General features: G+C 32.7%; 3 protein-coding genes across 4 annotated transcripts; all 3 read left to right on the top strand.

Annotated features, from left to right (window-relative positions):
- Positions 1–2,626: 2,626 nt before the first annotated feature.
- Positions 2,627–4,840, top strand: LOC123200025 (30S ribosomal protein S16-2, chloroplastic/mitochondrial-like). The gene is made up of 3 exons (XM_044615107.1): positions 2,627–2,878; positions 3,132–3,177; positions 4,185–4,840. Exons 1-3 carry the CDS (start codon positions 2,746–2,748, stop codon positions 4,414–4,416), a joined length of 411 nt encoding a protein of 136 aa, XP_044471042.1. The 5' UTR covers positions 2,627–2,745; the 3' UTR covers positions 4,417–4,840.
- Positions 4,841–6,799: 1,959 nt separating this feature from the next.
- LOC123200155 (nucleosome assembly protein 1;2-like) lies at positions 6,800–10,507 on the top strand. The gene is made up of 12 exons (XM_044615297.1): positions 6,800–7,024; positions 7,101–7,144; positions 7,222–7,317; positions 7,859–7,951; positions 8,333–8,420; positions 8,511–8,572; positions 8,659–8,843; positions 8,935–9,112; positions 9,197–9,240; positions 9,555–9,762; positions 9,891–9,908; positions 10,020–10,507. Exons 1-12 carry the CDS (start codon positions 6,979–6,981, stop codon positions 10,086–10,088), a joined length of 1,131 nt encoding a protein of 376 aa, XP_044471232.1. The 5' UTR covers positions 6,800–6,978; the 3' UTR covers positions 10,089–10,507.
- A 2,248-nt stretch (positions 10,508–12,755) lies between these two features.
- LOC123200154 (DNA repair protein recA homolog 3, mitochondrial-like) lies at positions 12,756–18,330 on the top strand. Of its 2 annotated transcripts, none has more exons than XM_044615295.1 (8): positions 12,756–13,160; positions 13,357–13,414; positions 13,948–14,165; positions 14,666–14,753; positions 15,197–15,369; positions 15,737–15,883; positions 16,526–16,660; positions 17,532–18,330. In XM_044615295.1, exons 1-8 carry the CDS (start codon positions 13,104–13,106, stop codon positions 17,898–17,900), a joined length of 1,245 nt encoding a protein of 414 aa, XP_044471230.1. In that variant the 5' UTR covers positions 12,756–13,103; the 3' UTR covers positions 17,901–18,330. The 2 variants fall into 2 exon arrangements, with proteins under 2 accessions (XP_044471230.1, XP_044471229.1); XM_044615294.1 differs by having other exon boundaries at positions 13,348–13,414.
- The last annotated feature ends 1,301 nt before the right edge of the window (positions 18,331–19,631 follow it).

Here is a 19,631-nt window from a genome sequence, read left to right as displayed (position 1 = left end):
AGCCTAACAAAAATTGCCTCAATATTTTCCACATGCTAAAATGAAATGAATATAACATGTGGCACGTGTGACTGCATGTATGAGCACGTGACTAGTGCGTGACCATGCATTAGAGCACATGAGTGTGTGTGATGAGTTTGTAAGACAAGAATATGATATGATCTCCGGTTCTCTCCCAAACTCCAACAAGCGAGTGTGTGTGTGTTATATTTGAGTATTTGGTATTGGAAAATGACAATCGAGTGCACAGAGGTTTCATAAAAATGAACTCCACTCCCCCTAATTCATCTTAATCACGCTAGCTTAGATGAGCTCAACACTGGCATACTTAAGCTCGATTTGAGTAGATACTCAAAACACTCAAATTTAAGCTCGATATGATAATAATCAAATTGAATTTGACTTAACATGGTTGAGTTGCTCATTAATGGTTCGACTCATTTGCAACCCTAAATATAATATTAGTATTAAAGTCAAATTCTCATAGTGATGTTAAATAAAGCACCACACCCTTAGGGTGTGTTTGGTTGGAGGATTTTATGATTACCTTGGTAATCTATTTTTTATTCTTTTGTTTGGTTTATCAGTAATAAAAGATTACAGTAATCTTCTATTACCAATGCTGACGTGACAGGTAATATAAGTGGTAATCTGATTACCACATTCACCTTAGGTATTTAAAGATTACTGAGGTAATCTTGAGTTTATTATAATTATATTATTATTTATAAATTTTTTGAGATAAAAATAAATTTATTTTTAATTAATATGATAAATAATATAAAAAATATTTAAAAATAATTATATTTAAGGGCATTTAAGTAAAATAATTTACTAGTAATCTTTTATTACCGTTAACCAAACACAATAATTATTTATACCTATCAAATTTTATCAAACATAGTAATCATTTATACCTAGTAATCTTTTAAGTAATCTATCTTCAAGGTAATCTTTCTATTTTAGTAATCAAACATTACCCAAACCAAACGTCTCCTTAGAGTGTTTAGTTTGGGTAATGTTTTATTACCAAAATAGAGAGATTACCTTAAAGATAAATTATTTAAAAGATTATTGGGTATAAATGATTACTATGTTTAATAAAATTTGATAAGTATAAATAATTATTGTGTTTGATTAAAGGTAGTAAAAAAATATTAAGAAATTATTTTACTTAAATGTCTTTGAATATAATTATTTTTAGATATTTTTATATTATTTGTTATATTAATTAAAAATAAATTTATTTTTGTCTCAAAAAATTAATAAATAATAATATAATTATAATAAAATCAAGATTACCTTAGTAATATTTTAATAACTAAGGTAAATGTAATAATCAGATTACCACTTATATTATCTGTCATGTTAGTATTGGTAATAGAAAATTACCATAATATTTTTATTACTGATAAACCAAATAAGATAACGTAAATAATAAAAGATAGATTATTAAAATAATATTTAAATCTCTGAACCAAACAACCCCTTAGAGGTATACATCTCATTCCAACGCATAAATACACTTAATTCAAAAATTATCTCCTAGCAACATGCTCAGTCATTAAACTACTCTTCCTTAAATCTTGTTCATTCAAACTTTAAAAGTAAAACAACTATATTTAGGGTTAAATTCAAATCAAACCGAATTTAAGTTTAAGCTGGAGCTACTAAACTTATCTCAAAGTTGTTCGAGTTTAACTCGCTTGAAAAGAGTTAAGTTAGAGTTAAACTCAAGTTTGAGCTTAGTTTAATACTGTGATCAAACAAAAAATGATTAAAACTATATTATTTTGATGCATATCAATTAAAACGATGTCATTTTAGTCAATTTATATCGAATTTTGTAGGCTCGCGAGCTTTACAAGTCAAACACTCGTAAAACTCAACTTCGGGCTTAAAATATTTAAATCTCAAACCTAAAAAATCCAAAGGTAGTGCATTGAAAGCCATTGTCACTAAGGTAGAAGTGAAACATGCACCAGCTTAATTGGTAATGGAATAAAGTTAAAGTTAAAGCAGCAGCTGAATCAATCATACCCATTGAAAGATGTTTGGTGATAAAGACAAAGAGAAGACGTTATAAATTACAATAAAAGAGAAGGGAGAGAGAATTGGCCAATGATGATATCAGAAAAAGAGAAAGGAGAAAAAAAATTGTAAGAGAAGAAAATGTAATATTATAAAGTTTAATACTAAGAAAAATTATTTATTTTTTAAATTTAGAAAAAAAATGAATAATATTTTATTATTTTTAATATTAAATAATAATTTTATTTTTAAAATTTAATTAACATAATTAATTTTAATAATTTTAAATAAATATTTGAGTTTTTAATAATTAAGATATACTGCTTTGAGAATGCAATGGACTTTGGGTGAAATAAATCCTTTGACCTATGAAAATTAACCTATTTTGTGCGCAAAAATCGATTACCAGCCAATAAAGGGAAAAAATTGGGGGTAAAGGGAAAAAAATGGGGGGTTTCCTGGAATTGATCATCAGTAACGATCCTTTTGCAGCAGCTCTATATTTCAAAAATAGCCATTTTAAATTTGTAAAGACTAAATTATCCTCCAGTAAAAATAAAAGAGAAGTCATAAAGCGCGGTGTAGACTTGTAGTCTCGTAAACAAACCTTAACCCACGGCGAAAAGCACATTGAAATTTGTTTAGTAGCAACCAAAGCTTAAACCCCAGAGGTAGCCGTCTGAGCAATTTCTTTCTGAGATTTTTCAGTAAAAAATGGTGGTGAGGATTCGATTGGCGAGATTCGGATGCAAGAACAAGCCATTTTATCGTGTCATGGCTGCTGATAGCAGATCCCCCAGAGATGGCAAGCATCTCGAAGTATTAGGATACTATAATCCTTTACCAGGTCCCTTCCTCTCTCGCACTTTTATATGATGTCATTTTTTTTTCGCTGCGTACAAATTTTATTGATATCTTAAACCCTATAAGATAAGCAATAACTCAACTTCATAGAGACTAAGTTTTTCTTGGTATTTTTCATTACCTACCCTCATAGTTTCGAGATCCAATTGGAACTTTCAGGAAACAAAATTTAGTCACAAAGTGGGCATGATTTTTTATGCAATATGCTGATTTCGTTCCATTGTTTGTTCTTTTAGGTCAAGATGGTGGCAAAAGGATGGGCCTTAATTTTGAAAGAGTGAAGTAAGTTCTTTTGTTTATCAATGCTCCTTTAATCGTTTGAAAAGTGCATGTTTGATTCAGATATACTAATTTGATGGTTAGAAATAACTGGAAAATCCGTATTTCTGACTTATATTAGTGCTGGGTTCAATTGTTTTTCTGTGCATTAGGCTATATTGTGGTCGAGGTATTAACTTTTTTATTTGCTTCAATGTTGTTATATGTGGAAATTTCATAGGCATACAGATTATGTTAGGACTTCTTCGGCTAGCTACATTGACACTTGGAGTGCTAGAGTTATAGTTGTTGCTTACTGGAATGTATAGGTTGATTTTCCTTGTCAAATGCTTTCAATTTATAATTCCAAATCTGAGCTGCTCATATGTGACTCCTTCAAAGGGTTTTTGGGCCAGAGGCAGGCCTTTTATTCTCTTTAAAGTCCTTTCATCGATCCGTCTCTCTCCATCTGAAGATTTTAGATCACTTATTGCTTTGAATTGATGACTTTATTTTAGAAATTGCTGTAGTCTGAATCCTGATGGTTCTATTATTATTTCTTTTTTCATTTTTTGAACCATATGTTTCTATTCGACAAAGAATATGTAAACTTGATTCTGTTTAATGGTAGAATTATGGCAAGCATATCTTTTAGTAAGATTATAATGGTTCATTGGACCAAAGTGTCCAGTTCTAAATTACTTGGTCTATAATTTAGTATAACATGTGGTTACTTCATAGTTGAATTCATGGAAAATTAAAAGGGTTCGAGGAATTGATTCTTATTGCTAATTCTGGTAATTCTCTGTTTTCTATGGTCAGCTATGCAAGAATTGTGATGCCTTATGTAGGATTTATAGAGTTTATTTAATAATTTTTAATCTCAGCTCAAACCCAAAAGGAAAATGAAATTATCAAGTTGTTTATCTGTTTTATGTTTGGGTTTTTATGGACCTTTTTTATGACCACCTGTACACCGTGCTATAAAATAAATAGGACTGCTTCATTTCATCCAATTTTATATTTTGCAGGTATTGGTTATCGGTTGGTGCTCAGCCTTCAGATCCTGTCCAACGCATTCTTTTCAGGGCAGGGTTACTGCCTCCACCACCTATGGTGGCAATGGGGCATAAAGGTGGACCTCGTGACACACGTCCTATTGATTCTATGACAGGGCGTATCTTGAATTCTGAGAAGCCATTCATTGCTGACCAATCAAAAAGTGATTCAAATGATAGTACAGAAGGAGCAGCTTCCCCATGAAACTTTTCATTCTGCAGCTATATTTGATGGAAAAAGAGAAAGAGGTGGTTCCACAAAATAGCTTTCATTTATGCAGAAACAGTCTTCAGCCTTTCTGTTCAATTTCACAGGTTATTTTCTTGGTAAACAACTAGACTTGCAGAACATCATATTTGCATATGATTTATGCCCTTTTTTTTTTTATTAAGTTGTGTTTAATATGCATGGAATTGCCACCTTCAGGGGGTTTATTTTAAGCTTGAAATCAAGTTCCGTGACTATGAGAGACTATGTAGAGAAGATTGAGATTTAGTGCAATTCTTAGTTGTGCTATCTTAGATGAAATATTGTTGAACATAAGTAACACCCTGATGCATTTATTGGGAAGAAATTGTACTCAATTGAACATAAGTATGAGGTGGAAGACACAAGATCAAAAGCCAAACTTCGAGTATGTAGATCTCTTGATGATATTATGAAGGCAAACGTGTCTGGTCCACATGTTTTTCTTTTTTATAGAAGAGTTTTTTTGGTTGCATTCTCTTTTTAGGAGCAACATGGTAAATAGACAAAGAAATGTTGATATTGGTGGAAGTAGTTCTTCTCACTTCTTGGTATGGAAGCTTGAGAAGAACTATCAATACCAACATCAACACTTATAAGCCTCTTTCTTTAGATTTGTTCCTTAATCTAAGAGCCAAGAGTTTGATTAAAGCTCTCACGAAAAAATACACATAGATTAGACATGTCTATAAGCGGCCTTCTTTAGATCACATTAATCTTGACTATAGAGGTCTATATTTGAAAATAATAATAGTATGTACATAACTTTGGTGCATAATAATGTGTTATTTTGTGATTGTGTGTTGTTTTATCTTTTATTTTTAATTATTTAATTACATGATGATACATTGTTGTTTGTGTATAAAGTTATGTATATACCATTACTCATTTGGAAAAAGTTGCATTGCATTTGATTTATGTTTTATTGATATTTTGTATTTACATATGTACACAAAAGCAATGATATACATCTATACAACAGGTAGCCATAAAACAAATTGGTTGTTTGAGCCCTGATGTCTATACAATCAAAGCCACTAATATTGAATGAATATTGCAAACTTATATAGACTCGATAAACCTCGGCATGTAGACCCCATAATCAGCCGACACTAGTGTTTGTTGTGGCATGTCATCCTGCCTCAACTGCATTAAAGGATCGATACGAATAAACCTTCCTATACGTATCAAATACAACGACTGACTCAACATCTCAAAGATATACGTCATGTGTGGATGCATCAACTTTTTAAATTTTGTAATGCTTTCTGCATAGCTCTTGACTAAGTCGTATATGTTGATGGATCATTCTCCTAGGTCAACTTCCCCATGAAACCCAAGGTTCACTCCTAAAGTTGATTGGTAGATGTACTTATAACCAATTTACATAATGTCAACTTCTATTAAATAATTTTTTATTTAAGTAGTTATATATGCGTAATTTTTTGTACAAATAATAATATGTTATTATATGATTTGTTATTATAATAATATGTTATTATATAGTGATATGTTTCTGTATGTACACATAGTTTTATTATTTAGAAAAAGATACTCATGGCAATTTACCTTGTCCACAGTAATCGAGGGAAGGAAATTATTCTCCTTTGTCCTCCTATCAATGTAATTATGAAACAGATTTGTTCACTTGAATTCGCCCATCAAGGTGGATCAAGACAGAGAGTATAAAGAAAGAAAAAAGATAAGAACAATATTATATATACATTTTTTTAGTATATAATTTAAATATATAGATGATATGTCATTATATGATTGAATGTTATTTTATCTTAATTTATATTCATTCTATTACATAATAATATATTATTTATATATCTCAATTATATATAAAAAATATGTATATATAGTTTTATCGAAAAGATAATATCTATAATTATCCATTGTGTAGCTATAGTCCTTCACGTACATCATGTTTGTGTTTTAGCAGGCAAAGTAAGCCTCCCTATATTGTACATAAAAATGTTAAAATTCGCTTTAACATAGAAATATAGGAGAACATGTGTAAAAATCATGCAGAATATTATATTTTTTAAATTAATAAATTTTATTAATTTTAATCATTTATAAATAAATTTTTAAGTTTTAAAAATTTTATAAATAAGAGATTAAGAATATACTAAAATAAATCTATTGGCCTGTCAAGAAACAAAGTAGTTTGCCACGCCACGACACAACATGTATAGTTGTATACGCTTAGGCAGTTGATTGCACTGTATAACAACTTACCTATAAATCAATTTCTTTTCTAGGCAGATACCAAAATACCAAACACGGTATTAAAATAATTTAGATAGGCGTGCCGCCTTAGTTAATAAAGCGGGCGAAAGTTAAGTTTTTAGGGCGAGAGAGAGAGAGAGAGAGAGGATTTAAGCGAGGCCACGTCTCTTTTTGACGTCTCTCAAACCCTTTTCCCTTCCTTCCTCCCATTATCTTCCTCTTTGCTACTTAGGGTTTTAGCCGTGCCTCTTCTCTGTTATTTAATCAAAAACCTCTTCAACAATGAGCAGCGGCAAGGATAACTTCAACATGGCCGATCTTAACGCCTGTAATCTATCTCCTTGCGCCTTAATCTCTTCTAATTTTTGTTTATTTCTACTCACGATTTTTCTTTTTTTCTATAGCTCTTAACGAAGAGGATCGTGCTGGCCTCGTCAGTGTCCTCAAGGTCCGTTACTTGCTTTACTTTGTAACCTAATTGATTTTTTTGGTGTTTGGTTGGTTAATTGATTTATTTTTGTGCAGAATAAGCTTCAGAACCTCGCTGGTCAGCACTCTGATGCCCTCGAGAACTTGACTCCCAAAGTCAGGAAGCGTGTTGAGGTTCTCAGAGAGATACAGGCACGTGCTGTTGTTGTGAAATCGGCTGTTTAATTGATACTTTTTTCGGCAGGGTTCTTAAGATTTTGATATGGTTTGAATAATGTGATAATGGTTTTATTGATATAGGTTTTGTTTGAGGTTGCACTATTTGTTAATTTTCCGTGTTCATTATATGATGTGGCTTAGAACTTCTGTTTACAAGATGTGCTTGACATGACGCGTTTTGTATCATTGTTTTGTAATGTTACGCCGATTTGAGTTCGACACTGATGTTTGCTTTTGTGGGTACCTCTCAAGAGATTTGAACATAACTGATTGACTAAATTTGTGGTCAATAAAACATCATTAAAACCGTGATTTATCTTTTTAATTGATTCAGAAAATTTGTTTCTGGTGAATATGTTCAACATCAGGGAAATTTTTTACATTTTTCGTTTTGCATTTTTATGTTGTCTGTGCTGGCATTTCTTGGTCTTTCCTTTATGAAGAGACATGTTAAAGTTCAACACTATTTGGAATATTGATATTGGAGATTCACAATTCTTTTATGAATTTACAGAGCCAGCATGATGAATTAGAGGCAAAATTTTTTGAGGAGAGAGCAGCACTTGAAGCCAAATATCAGAAACTGTACCAACCTTTATACTCCAAGGTATCATACTGTTGATATTAACAAATCTGTCTAGAATATGCACAACACCCTAGCCCATGTAAATATGTGAAGTCCCTTTCAAAGTGATATATTGTGGAACAGAGATGAGGAAAGTGCTATTGTTTGTCTTTTTGTTGTTAAACTATCCTTTATTTCAGGTTTACCCTGTGTAAGAACCAGCCATCTTTCAGGTTTATTCTCCAAACACATCCATAGGTTAGCCTGGTCGCTCTTGATATATGTCTAATAATGGAAGTGCATTTAATGATCCCATTACAGGGCATTGCCGGTGCCAGTGGTGTTTTTTTTTTTTTTTTTTGGTGGGAATTTGCTGAATATTGGTAATTTCCTTTCCCTTATTTTTTAACCAAATGTCTGCAGCGTTTCGATATTGTGAATGGTGTTGTTGAAGCAGAAGGAGCTACAAATGAAGCTGCAATGGACCAAGAAGAGGATAAGGCTGCTGAAGGTATTCACTGAACATCATTATCAGACTTTGTCTATTGTGTCTTGTAATATTCTTCGTGGCTTTATGTTGAATGTCGTACGCTTAATGCAGTGAAAGGAGTACCTGATTTCTGGCTCACTGCAATGAAAAATAATGAAGTGCTAGCTGAGGAGGTATTTTAATAGAACTATATATTTCTGGTTCGGTATTTCTGAATAGTAAAATTTTTGGTCTAATTTTATTTTTATCTTGGAATCAGATTACTGAGCGTGATGAAGGAGCACTCAAGTATCTTAAAGACATTAAGTGGTATAGGATAGAGGAACCTAAAGGATTCAAGCTTGAATTTTACTTTGACACCAATCCTTTCTTCAAGAACTCTATCTTGACAAAGACATATCACATGATTGATGAAGATGAACCTATTCTTGAGAAAGCTGTTGGGTAATTTTGGCTCTTAAGAAACTTATGAATGTCCTACAAAGTTGTTTCTGCCTTACACTGTAACTAAACTATGAGTTCTGATGCTTTTTAGGACTGAGATTGAGTGGTATCCCGGAAAATGCTTGACTCAAAAGCTCCTTAAGAAGAAGCCTAAGAAGGGATCTAAGAATGCTAAGCCAATCACCAAAACTGAAGATTGTGAAAGTTTTTTTAATTTTTTTAATCCACCTCAAGTCCCTGAAGATGACGAAGACATTGATGAAGATACTGTATGATTAACATCATTTCAATTTCTACAGATATATATATGATATGTGATTTGTTCTGTGTGTAATTTCTATTTCATTGAACAGGCTGAGGAGCTTCAAAATCAAATGGAACAAGATTATGATATTGGGTGTGCATTCTCATCAGAACTTATGTTAGCTATTAAAATAGTTCTTAGTTGCTAATTTTATTTTTGTTTTATTTCATCTATATATAGGATTCTGTCGTTTTGATTCAAGTATCTATGACAACCATGTCATTGCTACGTCTAACAAAGATGTGAAATTTGAAGGACTGAATTTATTTATCTTTTGGATTTCAAATGCTTCTTAAACTAATCCTATTTATGTTCAAGTTTTATGAAATACTGGTAGTTGGTTTTATGTTGAAAATTTGACTCTCCATAACTGATCAGTTATAATTGCTGAATTTATCTCTCTGTAGGTCAACAATTAGAGACAAGATTATCCCCCATGCTGTTTCATGGTTTACAGGAGAGGCTATTCAAGGGGATGAGCTTGAGATAGGAGATGATGATGAAGATGACGAGGATATTGACGAGGACGAAGATGACGAGGGAGAGGACGATGATGAGGAAGAGGAAGATGATGATGATGAAGACGATGAAGATGAAGTCAAGACCAAAAAGAAGGTATGGTATTGTATTAGTGTTATTTTGTGTTGGCTTTATCATTTCCTTTTTCCTGCCCGAATTTTACGATGAGGCCAATTGCTAATTGTTTTATTGATCTGGGCTTGACTTGAAATGCTGTTCTGCAGTCTTCAGCTGGAAACAAGGTACAACAGCTACTTTAATTGATTTACACTCCCATCACCGCTATAATTCTTTGTTTTCATGATAAGAAACATAAAACTGCAATCAATAAGTATGTGTGTGTACAATTGCAGAAGAGGGGAAAACTACAAAGCGGAGATGGTCAGCAGGGTGAAAGACCTCCAGAATGCAAGCAGCAGTAGAATTTAAATGGTGAGGAGGCAGTAGTATATCTTGTGTGGTTTAGAGCTGTGATAGAGATTATTTGGGGTTTTTATAAAATGTTCGAAGAGGGAGGAAGGGGGAAAGAGGGGTTTGCAGTTTTGGCTGGGTTCTTTATAATTACATTTATTTAATGTTGTATTATGGATTATGATGGATTTGGAAGATCCTTCTTTCCTTTGTTTTTTCTTCATTCGATGGCTTGACAAAGAGGACGTGGAAAGAAGGGGGGGGGGGGGGGGGGGGGGGGGTGGGGTGGGGTGGTGGTGGTGCATGGTGGGTTTGCTTCACAATGTATGTTGGATTTCCTTATGTGAATGTTTTCGGCGACTTAATTTATCTATGTAATGTTAGTAGTCTTGTTTCTATGATTTTTTTATTAGATGAGTTATTTTCGGTACATGTCTAGCTTAATTGCTAATTTTCTAATGCAATTCTTTGATATCATGCAAATTGAACCCAAACAAAAGATGGATTTTGTGCCTCTAAATTGAAGGGTAGTGTTGATGCATGGTGGTTGCACCACGGAAACAAAAGGCGGATTGTAGTATTTACTATTAAGACTGAGGGTAGTATTCCAAAATAAGAGGAGAAAGTTTTATTAACAGTAACTTTTGAAGTGACTGAGTTTGTTGAGGTTATGAAATATGCCAAGGCGACCTTGGTTTTAGTGGTGAAGGGACAAGAGCGAGAAGAGCAAGTTGTCCAATAGGGATAGGGGGACAATTTTGTCTTTAATCAAGTCCTTGAATAAAGAGGAGATTTTCTGATAGGAACAAAGATAAAGATGAGGATGAGAATGGACATTGTTAAGATTAGGGTTGGATATAAGTTGAGTAGAGCCCAAACAAGGTCCAGGCTCGTTGAGCTTATTGAACACGTGTTTGTGTTCGATTCGTCTTATAATTTTAGTATTTGTGATTGGTTCATATTTAGCTCTTGTTTAGGCTTGGGTTTGGGTTCGCTTTGATCGATTTCAAACTAAGTTGTATGACGTTTTAGACTTTATTTATTAACAAAATCAAGTCATGCAAGCTGAGCAAAATAGCTATTCGAGTTTAAGTTTGGACTTGTTTTTGTTTGTCCTTCCAAGCTTGTATTTAGGTTTGGGTTTGTTATTTTATGTTTGTGTTTACGGTCGTTTGGGCAAAACTCATTTTGAACTCAGTCAAACTCGTTTTGAATTTAACTCTAGTTAAAATTCTTATAATTTAGGACAGAGTAGGTATAAGGATAAATATATTTCTAATTTACTTTTTTGTCAACTTGTTCTTTTTCTTAAAATTTTGAATATTAAATTACCTTTAAAATTTTGAATTATTATGAATATGTCCTAATTAAATAAATCTAGATGAAACCTAATTGATATAATATTTTTCTCGCAAGGGAGTAAATTTTTCTTACAAGGATAAGAGAGGAAAGTAAGGAAAATTTTCCTTACAGTTAGAGAACGAGGATTTTCCATTATCCTCATATTAAAAACGGGGTAAGAATATAGAAAGGTTTCTTTACCGAAATAAGGATTAATGCATTTGATCTTGTACCATCTAATTGTCATCTCAAAATGGAGGTTTATAAACTATTAAATGAATTCGAAGATGTGTTGGTTGAACTTGTGGGATTACCACCCTTCCAAGATGTTCAATACCATATTGACTTCATACTAGGTGTAGGCTTATCGAATCTACCCCCATTTTCGCACGAGTCCCCAAGGGGAATGAAATTTTGAGGGAGGAAGAGGAGTTGATATGAAAAGGGCATAATCAAGAAAACATTAGCCGTGGTGTTGTACTGGTCAACTCCAAATAAATACTTTGTATTAATAAATCTTTTTGTTTTTCCATTTCTTTTAAAGAGTTAAATAATGCGTATAATTTTATGTATAAAATAATAATATATCATATGATAAAATATTATTTGATTTCTCTTTTAAAATTATTCAATCATATAATAATATATCATTATTTATATATAAAATTATATATATAACAATTATCAAATTTGATTCTAGAGTTTATCAACAACCTATTATTTAGTGACCAACGACAAGAGCAATTTGACACTACAAACAAAATAGTTTTTCACATACGTATTTTTGTTACATTGAATAAAAAGAGTATTATTATATACACAGATCATATATACAAACTTAATATAAATAATAATATGTCATTACTATTTTAGGTTGTTTATACTTAAATTTGTGATAAAGTTTCTTATTTAAATTTAATTGAAAGATTACTATTTAATACTTGAAAATCAGAAATACCGTATTTTAAACAAGATTATCTAATAAACATTGTTAAATCATGGGTATCATTTTTTTATAATATACTATATGTACAACGATATGTATTATAAAGTATATTGAATTAATATAATATAATAAATATATTATATTATCAAATACGAATTGATACACTTTTTAAAGAAAATAATAATATAATAAAAATATAGATGAAATTTTTATATTTTTAAATATGTTTATAATATTTTTTAAAATAATAATATATTGATTAATTTTTTTATTATTATATTATTTTTTAAAAATTATATAATATAATATAATATTTAATATATGATAAAAAAATTAAAATTTTAATACATAATCTGATACACGATTTGGCTAATGCGTGTTAAATGAAGCCATACAGACAGGACTTACATTTTTGTTCCAAGCGATTTGCCTCTCACTGTTATTACCATCCATTAACCCGACATAACCTAGCCTCCGGCAATGGAGTAATTTGGCGGAAATAAAATCCCCGTGTTTTTCTCTTTCTGTATCAGTGGACTTAAAAAAGGAGGGAAACCAAACCCTAAATAAAAAAACCCAGTCCCACTCTTCTCAAATCTTACTTGTTGTATAGTTCAAATGGCCTAACATCTCTTCTCAAATTAATTCTCATTTCTTATACCTCCTTACTTGTTTACTTTCTCAGTAAGCGTTTTTTTGGTTGGTTCTTGTTTCTGGCTTTCAACCTCCACAGGTTTCTATGGCCAGGTTTCTTCGAAACGGTCCGTTGCTTAAACGTGCTCTCCTATTACCCCAGGTAACCTCAAATCCTTTTTATTTTATGCATGTGGCCTTTGGTTTTTGTTATGGTTCAACAAAAGGAACTGTTTTTGATGAGAGAAAGCAACAATCGCTGCCTGTCACTTCAATACATGTCAATGAGGAGTCTTTTACCCATGAGAAAGCATATATTAACTTTTCAATATTTCTTATTTATTTGTTAGGATTTGCAGGGACTTAAGGGAGGAATGTTTGGAGGTTCTTCTTGGTTTTGTAACTATTCATCTAAAGGTGCCATTTCCTCTGTTGCTTGCTTTTCATTTTTATGTATTTACAAAATCATAATCTGGGTACTTTTTTTTTTTTTTTAAAATTTCATATTCGAGATAAACGTAGGCTGTATGCATAGTTTTGATACACCTAAAATTCGAGATGAAAAATGAAGTACTAAATTTGTTATATGACAACTATGCTGTCGTCAGCGCACAAGGAAAATAAAAGAGAGTGATGGAGTTGAGATAGTTTGGGTACTCAGTATTTTTTACTTGCTATAGTGGACTGAAAACTGTCTTACAAGTTGTAGAATTTTTATTTATGGTAATAGTGCTATTGAGTCTTACTTGCCTATGGTCTTTTCCTTTACTTAATATTTTTTCCACATGTGGTTTCTTGTATCCTGGTGATTTATGTCAGGGTATATTTGTGGTGTGTGATGCTAGAGCTTGATTTATGGTTGAAAATATAATGCCATGGCTTTTTTTTTTTTTTTTTTCTATTTGCATTAATTTTAAGGCCATGACAATAAACATTCTATTCATTTGAAGGTAAAAGGAAATCCAAGTCAGATGGAAGTGACTCCAACGAAGAAAATATGTCTAAGAAAGAGCTTGCCTTGCAGCAAGCTTTGGATCAGATTACTAGCTCATTTGGGAAAGGATCAATTATGTGGCTTGGTCGGTCTGTATCTTCTAGACATGTTCCAGTGGTGTCCACAGGTTCTTTTGCATTGGATGTAGCACTAGGAATTGGTGGGCTCCCTAAGGTATCTCACAAACTTTTGCTTTATGAAATAATAGCTTAGTTTATTCAAATGCGTAGGTCTCAAGAACCTTTGTTTCTTAAACCTGGAATGATATTCTTTAATTAATTTTCAAATAATCAAATTTCACTTGTAAAGAATACATAACCTGTTTGCTAGTTTTGTATCTTACACCAACTTCCTTCCTTATTCTGTTTTGCACTTATTAGCCGCTAACTAATGCCCTGTGCATAATGGTTGTGAAAATGAGTTAATTTGAGAAAAGAAAAAAAAGATTGAAAGTATCGCTATCATATTGTGTATGGACTGGGTGGGCGGTTTTGTTTATACATTTTGTCAAATGCTTAAACTCTGTGACTTAATGTTAAAATTGACAGAGCCAGACAAATTCTATATCATATTCACTTTGTAATGCATGTTGCTTATTAAGAAGACCCCCAATATTGCCTGGCAATATGTGTCGGCTGCTTATGCAATCTCTTTCTTGATATTTATTTTTGCAGGGACGTGTTGTGGAGATATACGGTCCAGAGGCTTCAGGAAAAACAACTCTTGGACTACATGTAATTGCTGAGGCACAAAAACAAGGAGGTTGCTTATATTTAAAGTCCTTTTTGTTGATTTCTTCATTATAATATTTCAACTATCTCATTGATTATAAACTTCCTATTATGTATGTTGTCAAAGTAGCTTATTGCTTATCCTTCGGTGAGATGGATGAGAATTTGTGTTGGTTTGGCTTTCATGTTGCATGGAAGGCTTTCTTTTGTATTAAATGTTACATTTTAATGTAATAAGTGATTTCTTTAGTAATGAACATATCCAATTCTTGTTAGGATGGGTCTTTAAGCTTCTTATTACATTCTTAAATTTCTGGTTTGTGTTCTTATAAATTTAACATGCAGGTTCATGGAATAACCATTCAGTTATTTGGGATGTAAAAGAAATGGATATTGGAATTTTCTGTTTAATATACTTTTGGCTTTGACTTCTCTGAGATGCTGAGAAATTTTCTTCTTGTCATTTCAATGCAGGTTATTGTGTTTTTATTGATGCTGAGCATGCTCTTGATCCATCATTAGCTGAGGCTATTGGAGTAGACACAGAGAATTTGCTTCTTTCACAACCTGATTGTGGTGAACAAGCTTTGAGTCTTGTGGATACCCTGATCCGAAGTGGTTCTGTTGATGTAGTTGTTGTTGACAGTGTAAGCAGATGTTATATTGCTGCGTGCTTTTTTTTTTGGCCCACAAATCATCTGGATTGACTTGATTATCGTTGATGGTATTGTTGGAATATGTTTTATATGCCTTAATAAGCTTGGCTGTTCTTTTGTTTGTGCATTTTCCCCTAGATTCCTTATGGGCAATGCTTATATCTCTTGGGTTTATTTTTGAAAGAAATTATTGGTTCTTGCTCTACGCTGCGACATAAGTGGCATATGTCCTTGTTGAGTTAATTGTTCTTTAGATTAGATTGCCTATATCATCTGACTTGATTATTAGTCTGAAAGCAAGTCCTTATTTACTTTTTGCTCTTCTGCTTTGGTTTTGATCTTCTATCTCTGATGACAGGTAGCAGCTTTAGTGCCTAAAAGTGAACTTGATGGTGAGATGGGTGATGCTCACATGGCAGTGCAGGCTAGATTGATGAGTCAGGCACTTCGGAAATTGAGCCATTCTTTATCATTATCACAGACCATTTTAATTTTTATAAATCAGGTGAAAAATTTGAATCTTCATTAAAATTGAAGAGTTTTGAGGTTATCTATATTCATCTTTTTCTGAATTACATGTTTGCTGTCCTAAAATTTAAATCTCTACTTTCCTATGTAGTTAATACTGGATTTCTTGGAGCTTGTTGAGTTAGTCAAGGTTTCTTAGCACAATTTCTGGTTTACACGTTTATACCAAGTATTTAGGATTTTTTTCATGCTTTTCTTTTTTTTTTTTTTTTTTTAATTGGGAATTTCTACTTAGAGACTTAAAGTGGTGGGTGAGCAAAGCCTGATGGCTGTCTAATTGATAAAATATGGCTTGATTATGGAGCTCAGCTTGACAGTGTTGGAAGCATGGGGCCATCCTTGAGTGTAATGGAGAAGCTCTTCAACCACCCATAATCTTATAGCAATATTTTCTTGTTTCACCTTCTTCTTGGCGGAAACAGTTTGAGTCATGTTGTTTACCTTTCTTGTTACCTTGTCAACAAACTTTTCTTATTTACGAGCATTATCATAATATAAATGTTGCCATTTTGTAGTTTTTTTTTTGAGGCAATGTGCTTTAAAACTGCTCAAACATATAGTTTTTTTTTCTCTTATTAAAGCAATGAATGATTTGAATTACTGATGTCATGAAATCCAGGTGCGGGCAAAGCTCTCTACTTTTGGAGGCTTTGGTGGGCCCACTGAAGTTACATGTGGTGGTAATGCCTTGAAGTTCTATGCTTCAGTTCGCTTAAATATTAAGAGAATAGGGCTTGTCAAGAAGGGTGAAGAGGTAAAACCTTCAATCTCCCTCTCCTCTCTTATACATCCATGTGTTTGGACATTGAATTTGAGCAAAGTGGTTTCTGTGATGTTTTTTATTTTTTTAATCTAAAACCTGAAAATTTCATAAACTTATGTCATGTGACACTATACTATCTGTTTGTAATGTAATGGTTCACTTGCTTTCATTTTGACAGCAATGCTAAATGAACATATTAGTCCCTTTTGTGGTCAAAATTTTGTTGAGAAAATCAATTGCATGTTAACCGGAAGTAAATCTTGTCTTCTCAAGCAAGTACGTAAATAAGTTTTGTGGCTTAAAGACCCACCCCAAGAGGGTTTATGCCCAATCCTGCCAAGGCAGTGAAAGAATTATAGGCAGGGGACTTCCATTTGCTGGATAACACCAAAGGTATGTTTCTTGCAATAAATTTCTGCAGGCATTTACTCAGATTGAGACCTTGCTTTTGCCACCCTTGCATACCTGTCAGGTGTAATAGCGTCCTTATTTAGAATGTTGATCACATTGAAGGATTTCTCTGCACTTCAATGTGACTGGTAATAGATTGTTTCAGTGTCTAGTGATCAGATCAACCTATAATTATACTTGTAGCACAGCTACATACAAGGGAAGGTGATTTGACACATTTATAAAAGGTAATGCTACACATACACACTGGTGGATTGTTTTACAATATTGTCACATAATCTTTTTCTGATTTGTTTGATATCTTCTTGTTTTCACTTTTTAATTGCATCATGTTATATGGATAGTTTGTATTTGCAGTATTGATTATTATAATATTTCTTGTTAAGGTAGATATTTTTATTGTGTATGTTCATGGTGTAAAACATCTGTTAGATATTTTTTTATTTTGCAGACTATTGGAAGTCAAATACAGGTAAAGATTGTTAAGAACAAACTTGCCCCTCCTTTTAAAACTGCTCAGTTCGAGATTGAGTTTGGCAAGGGTATATCCCGAGAAGCGGAGATAATTGAGTTGGCTCTAAAATATAAATTCATAACCAAGTCTGGTTCATTCTTTGGTCTTAATGGTCAGAGTTTTCATGGTAAGGATGCCCTTAAAAGGTTTCTGTCTGAGAATGATAGTGTGAGGGAAGATCTTGTAACAAAGCTCAAAGAGAAGCTTCAAATCTCTGACAAGGAACCAGAGGCTGAGGCTACTGCCCAAGTTACAGTTACACCTGATAGTACTGATGAGGAAGCAGTAGCTGCCGTTGAGGCTTAGGTGTACAAATGTCTTAAACATTGATTGAAGCTCACATCATTTCATTGGTTGGGTTCATTATTCTATGGGACTTCTTGTTGCTTCAATGATTTATTAGTTGCATGCGGGAATTTTACTGCAGAGGTCAGTGAAGAAGAAGAATTGATCGGCACAGGTGAAGGCCCTTTGTTTATAACTGAATGCTATCCTGCTTATGATGAATTACTTGAGTTTGCGACTTATATTCTGAATTTCGACGTGTCAGCAACATATATCCAGGCTATGTAGTGAATGATAGTTTTGTGGGACAGGAGTGACTTGGGAGAATGCTGGCCATTGTCCAAATTTTCAATCATATTCATTACTAATTGTTAAATGTTCGCTACATTTTGTATGTTATGAAATAGTGATAGAAATTGCAAATCATAGAAACAATCTTATTCCTTTTGTATTTTGCTGTTCTGATGGCATTCTACCTCAAGATGTTTATTTTGGTTGTGGGAGTTAAATTATTCTGCACATATGCACAGATGTTTTATAGAAATGGTAGCTGCAAAATTCCACTGCCTCCAGTTTTCCCCTTTTTGGTGCAAAATTCTGCAGGTTGCTGCAGATTCTTCTCCTGTAGATTGCTCCTGTCCATTATTTTGACTGTAACAATTCCAGTCCATTTTTTAGCCGGCAATAGAGAAATCATTCTAACTGTGTTTAAAGCAAGAAAAAGCCGAAGCTACTCCTTTATGTTAGGAGTTTTGTTTCCTTTTGAGAAAAATGTTTGTATAATCATTGGATAGGTTTGCATGCTCATTTCTTTGTAAAGTTTGAGATGTATAGACTAGTCATAATTCTTTTCTTGAACTCTATCAAGGTAGGAATCTTGATAGGCCTTTAAGAGAGAATGATATAGGTTTTGTCTCAATGCAGACCTCGTTTGGTTATTGTTGTTTCGGCTGTTGCCCCTCCCGTAGGAAAGGGTAAGCTTAGGATATTCCCGGGGCCTCCTCTTGGGGGTCTCAATGTTACTTGTTAATATTTACATTTGGAAAAAAAAAAAGCCCAATAGCTTCCTTTAGCTTCTTTGGAAGGGCATTTACTTTTCTTTGCAGATACCATAATTGGATTCTTGCAAGCTTCTACCAGATGCATGCATGCATATTTTCAAATGGAGTAACTTTCCAATGATGTTCAAAGTCTACATGAGAGGGACTTAAAAATGTTGTAAACAAAGGTTACAAATGAATATTTTTCTGTCTGAAACCTTTTAATGTGCTTCCTCTGTCGCAGCATGGTTTTTCCGCTGCCTCTAACCACCCCTGGAAGAACTTGAATTCTTGAATTCAATGAACAATCTCAGAAGGTGATGGTCATGATGTAATTGTGGACCCATTGCTTTAGAAATTTATCACTTATGTGATACGTGTTTCTCGAGATATTTAAGTAAATTTCTACAAGTGGGTCCTAAAATTTTCAACAATTTGGACCCTGGAAAAAGTAGCTGGTTTGAAGCCAACAGTTAAAGAAACATATGCAAGTAGAACTTATGCATTGTTTTGGGACATGTTTAAGTATTGAAAATTTAAACTCTCACACGTGTGTTATTATAATTAATTAAATAAATTAGTTTTAATAATTAAATTATTATTTAATAAATAATATATAAAAAATAATAAAATTATATTCATTTCTCTTTCGATTAGGTTAGAAAATACAATTTTTTAAAATCTAATATTAAAAAAAAAAATTAAACAAGCG

This window comes from Mangifera indica, chromosome 17 (genome assembly GCF_011075055.1).
Source record: "Mangifera indica cultivar Alphonso chromosome 17, CATAS_Mindica_2.1, whole genome shotgun sequence".
NCBI classification, from domain to species: domain Eukaryota; kingdom Viridiplantae; phylum Streptophyta; class Magnoliopsida; order Sapindales; family Anacardiaceae; genus Mangifera; species Mangifera indica.
This window is presented reverse-complemented; position numbering and strand designations above follow the sequence as displayed.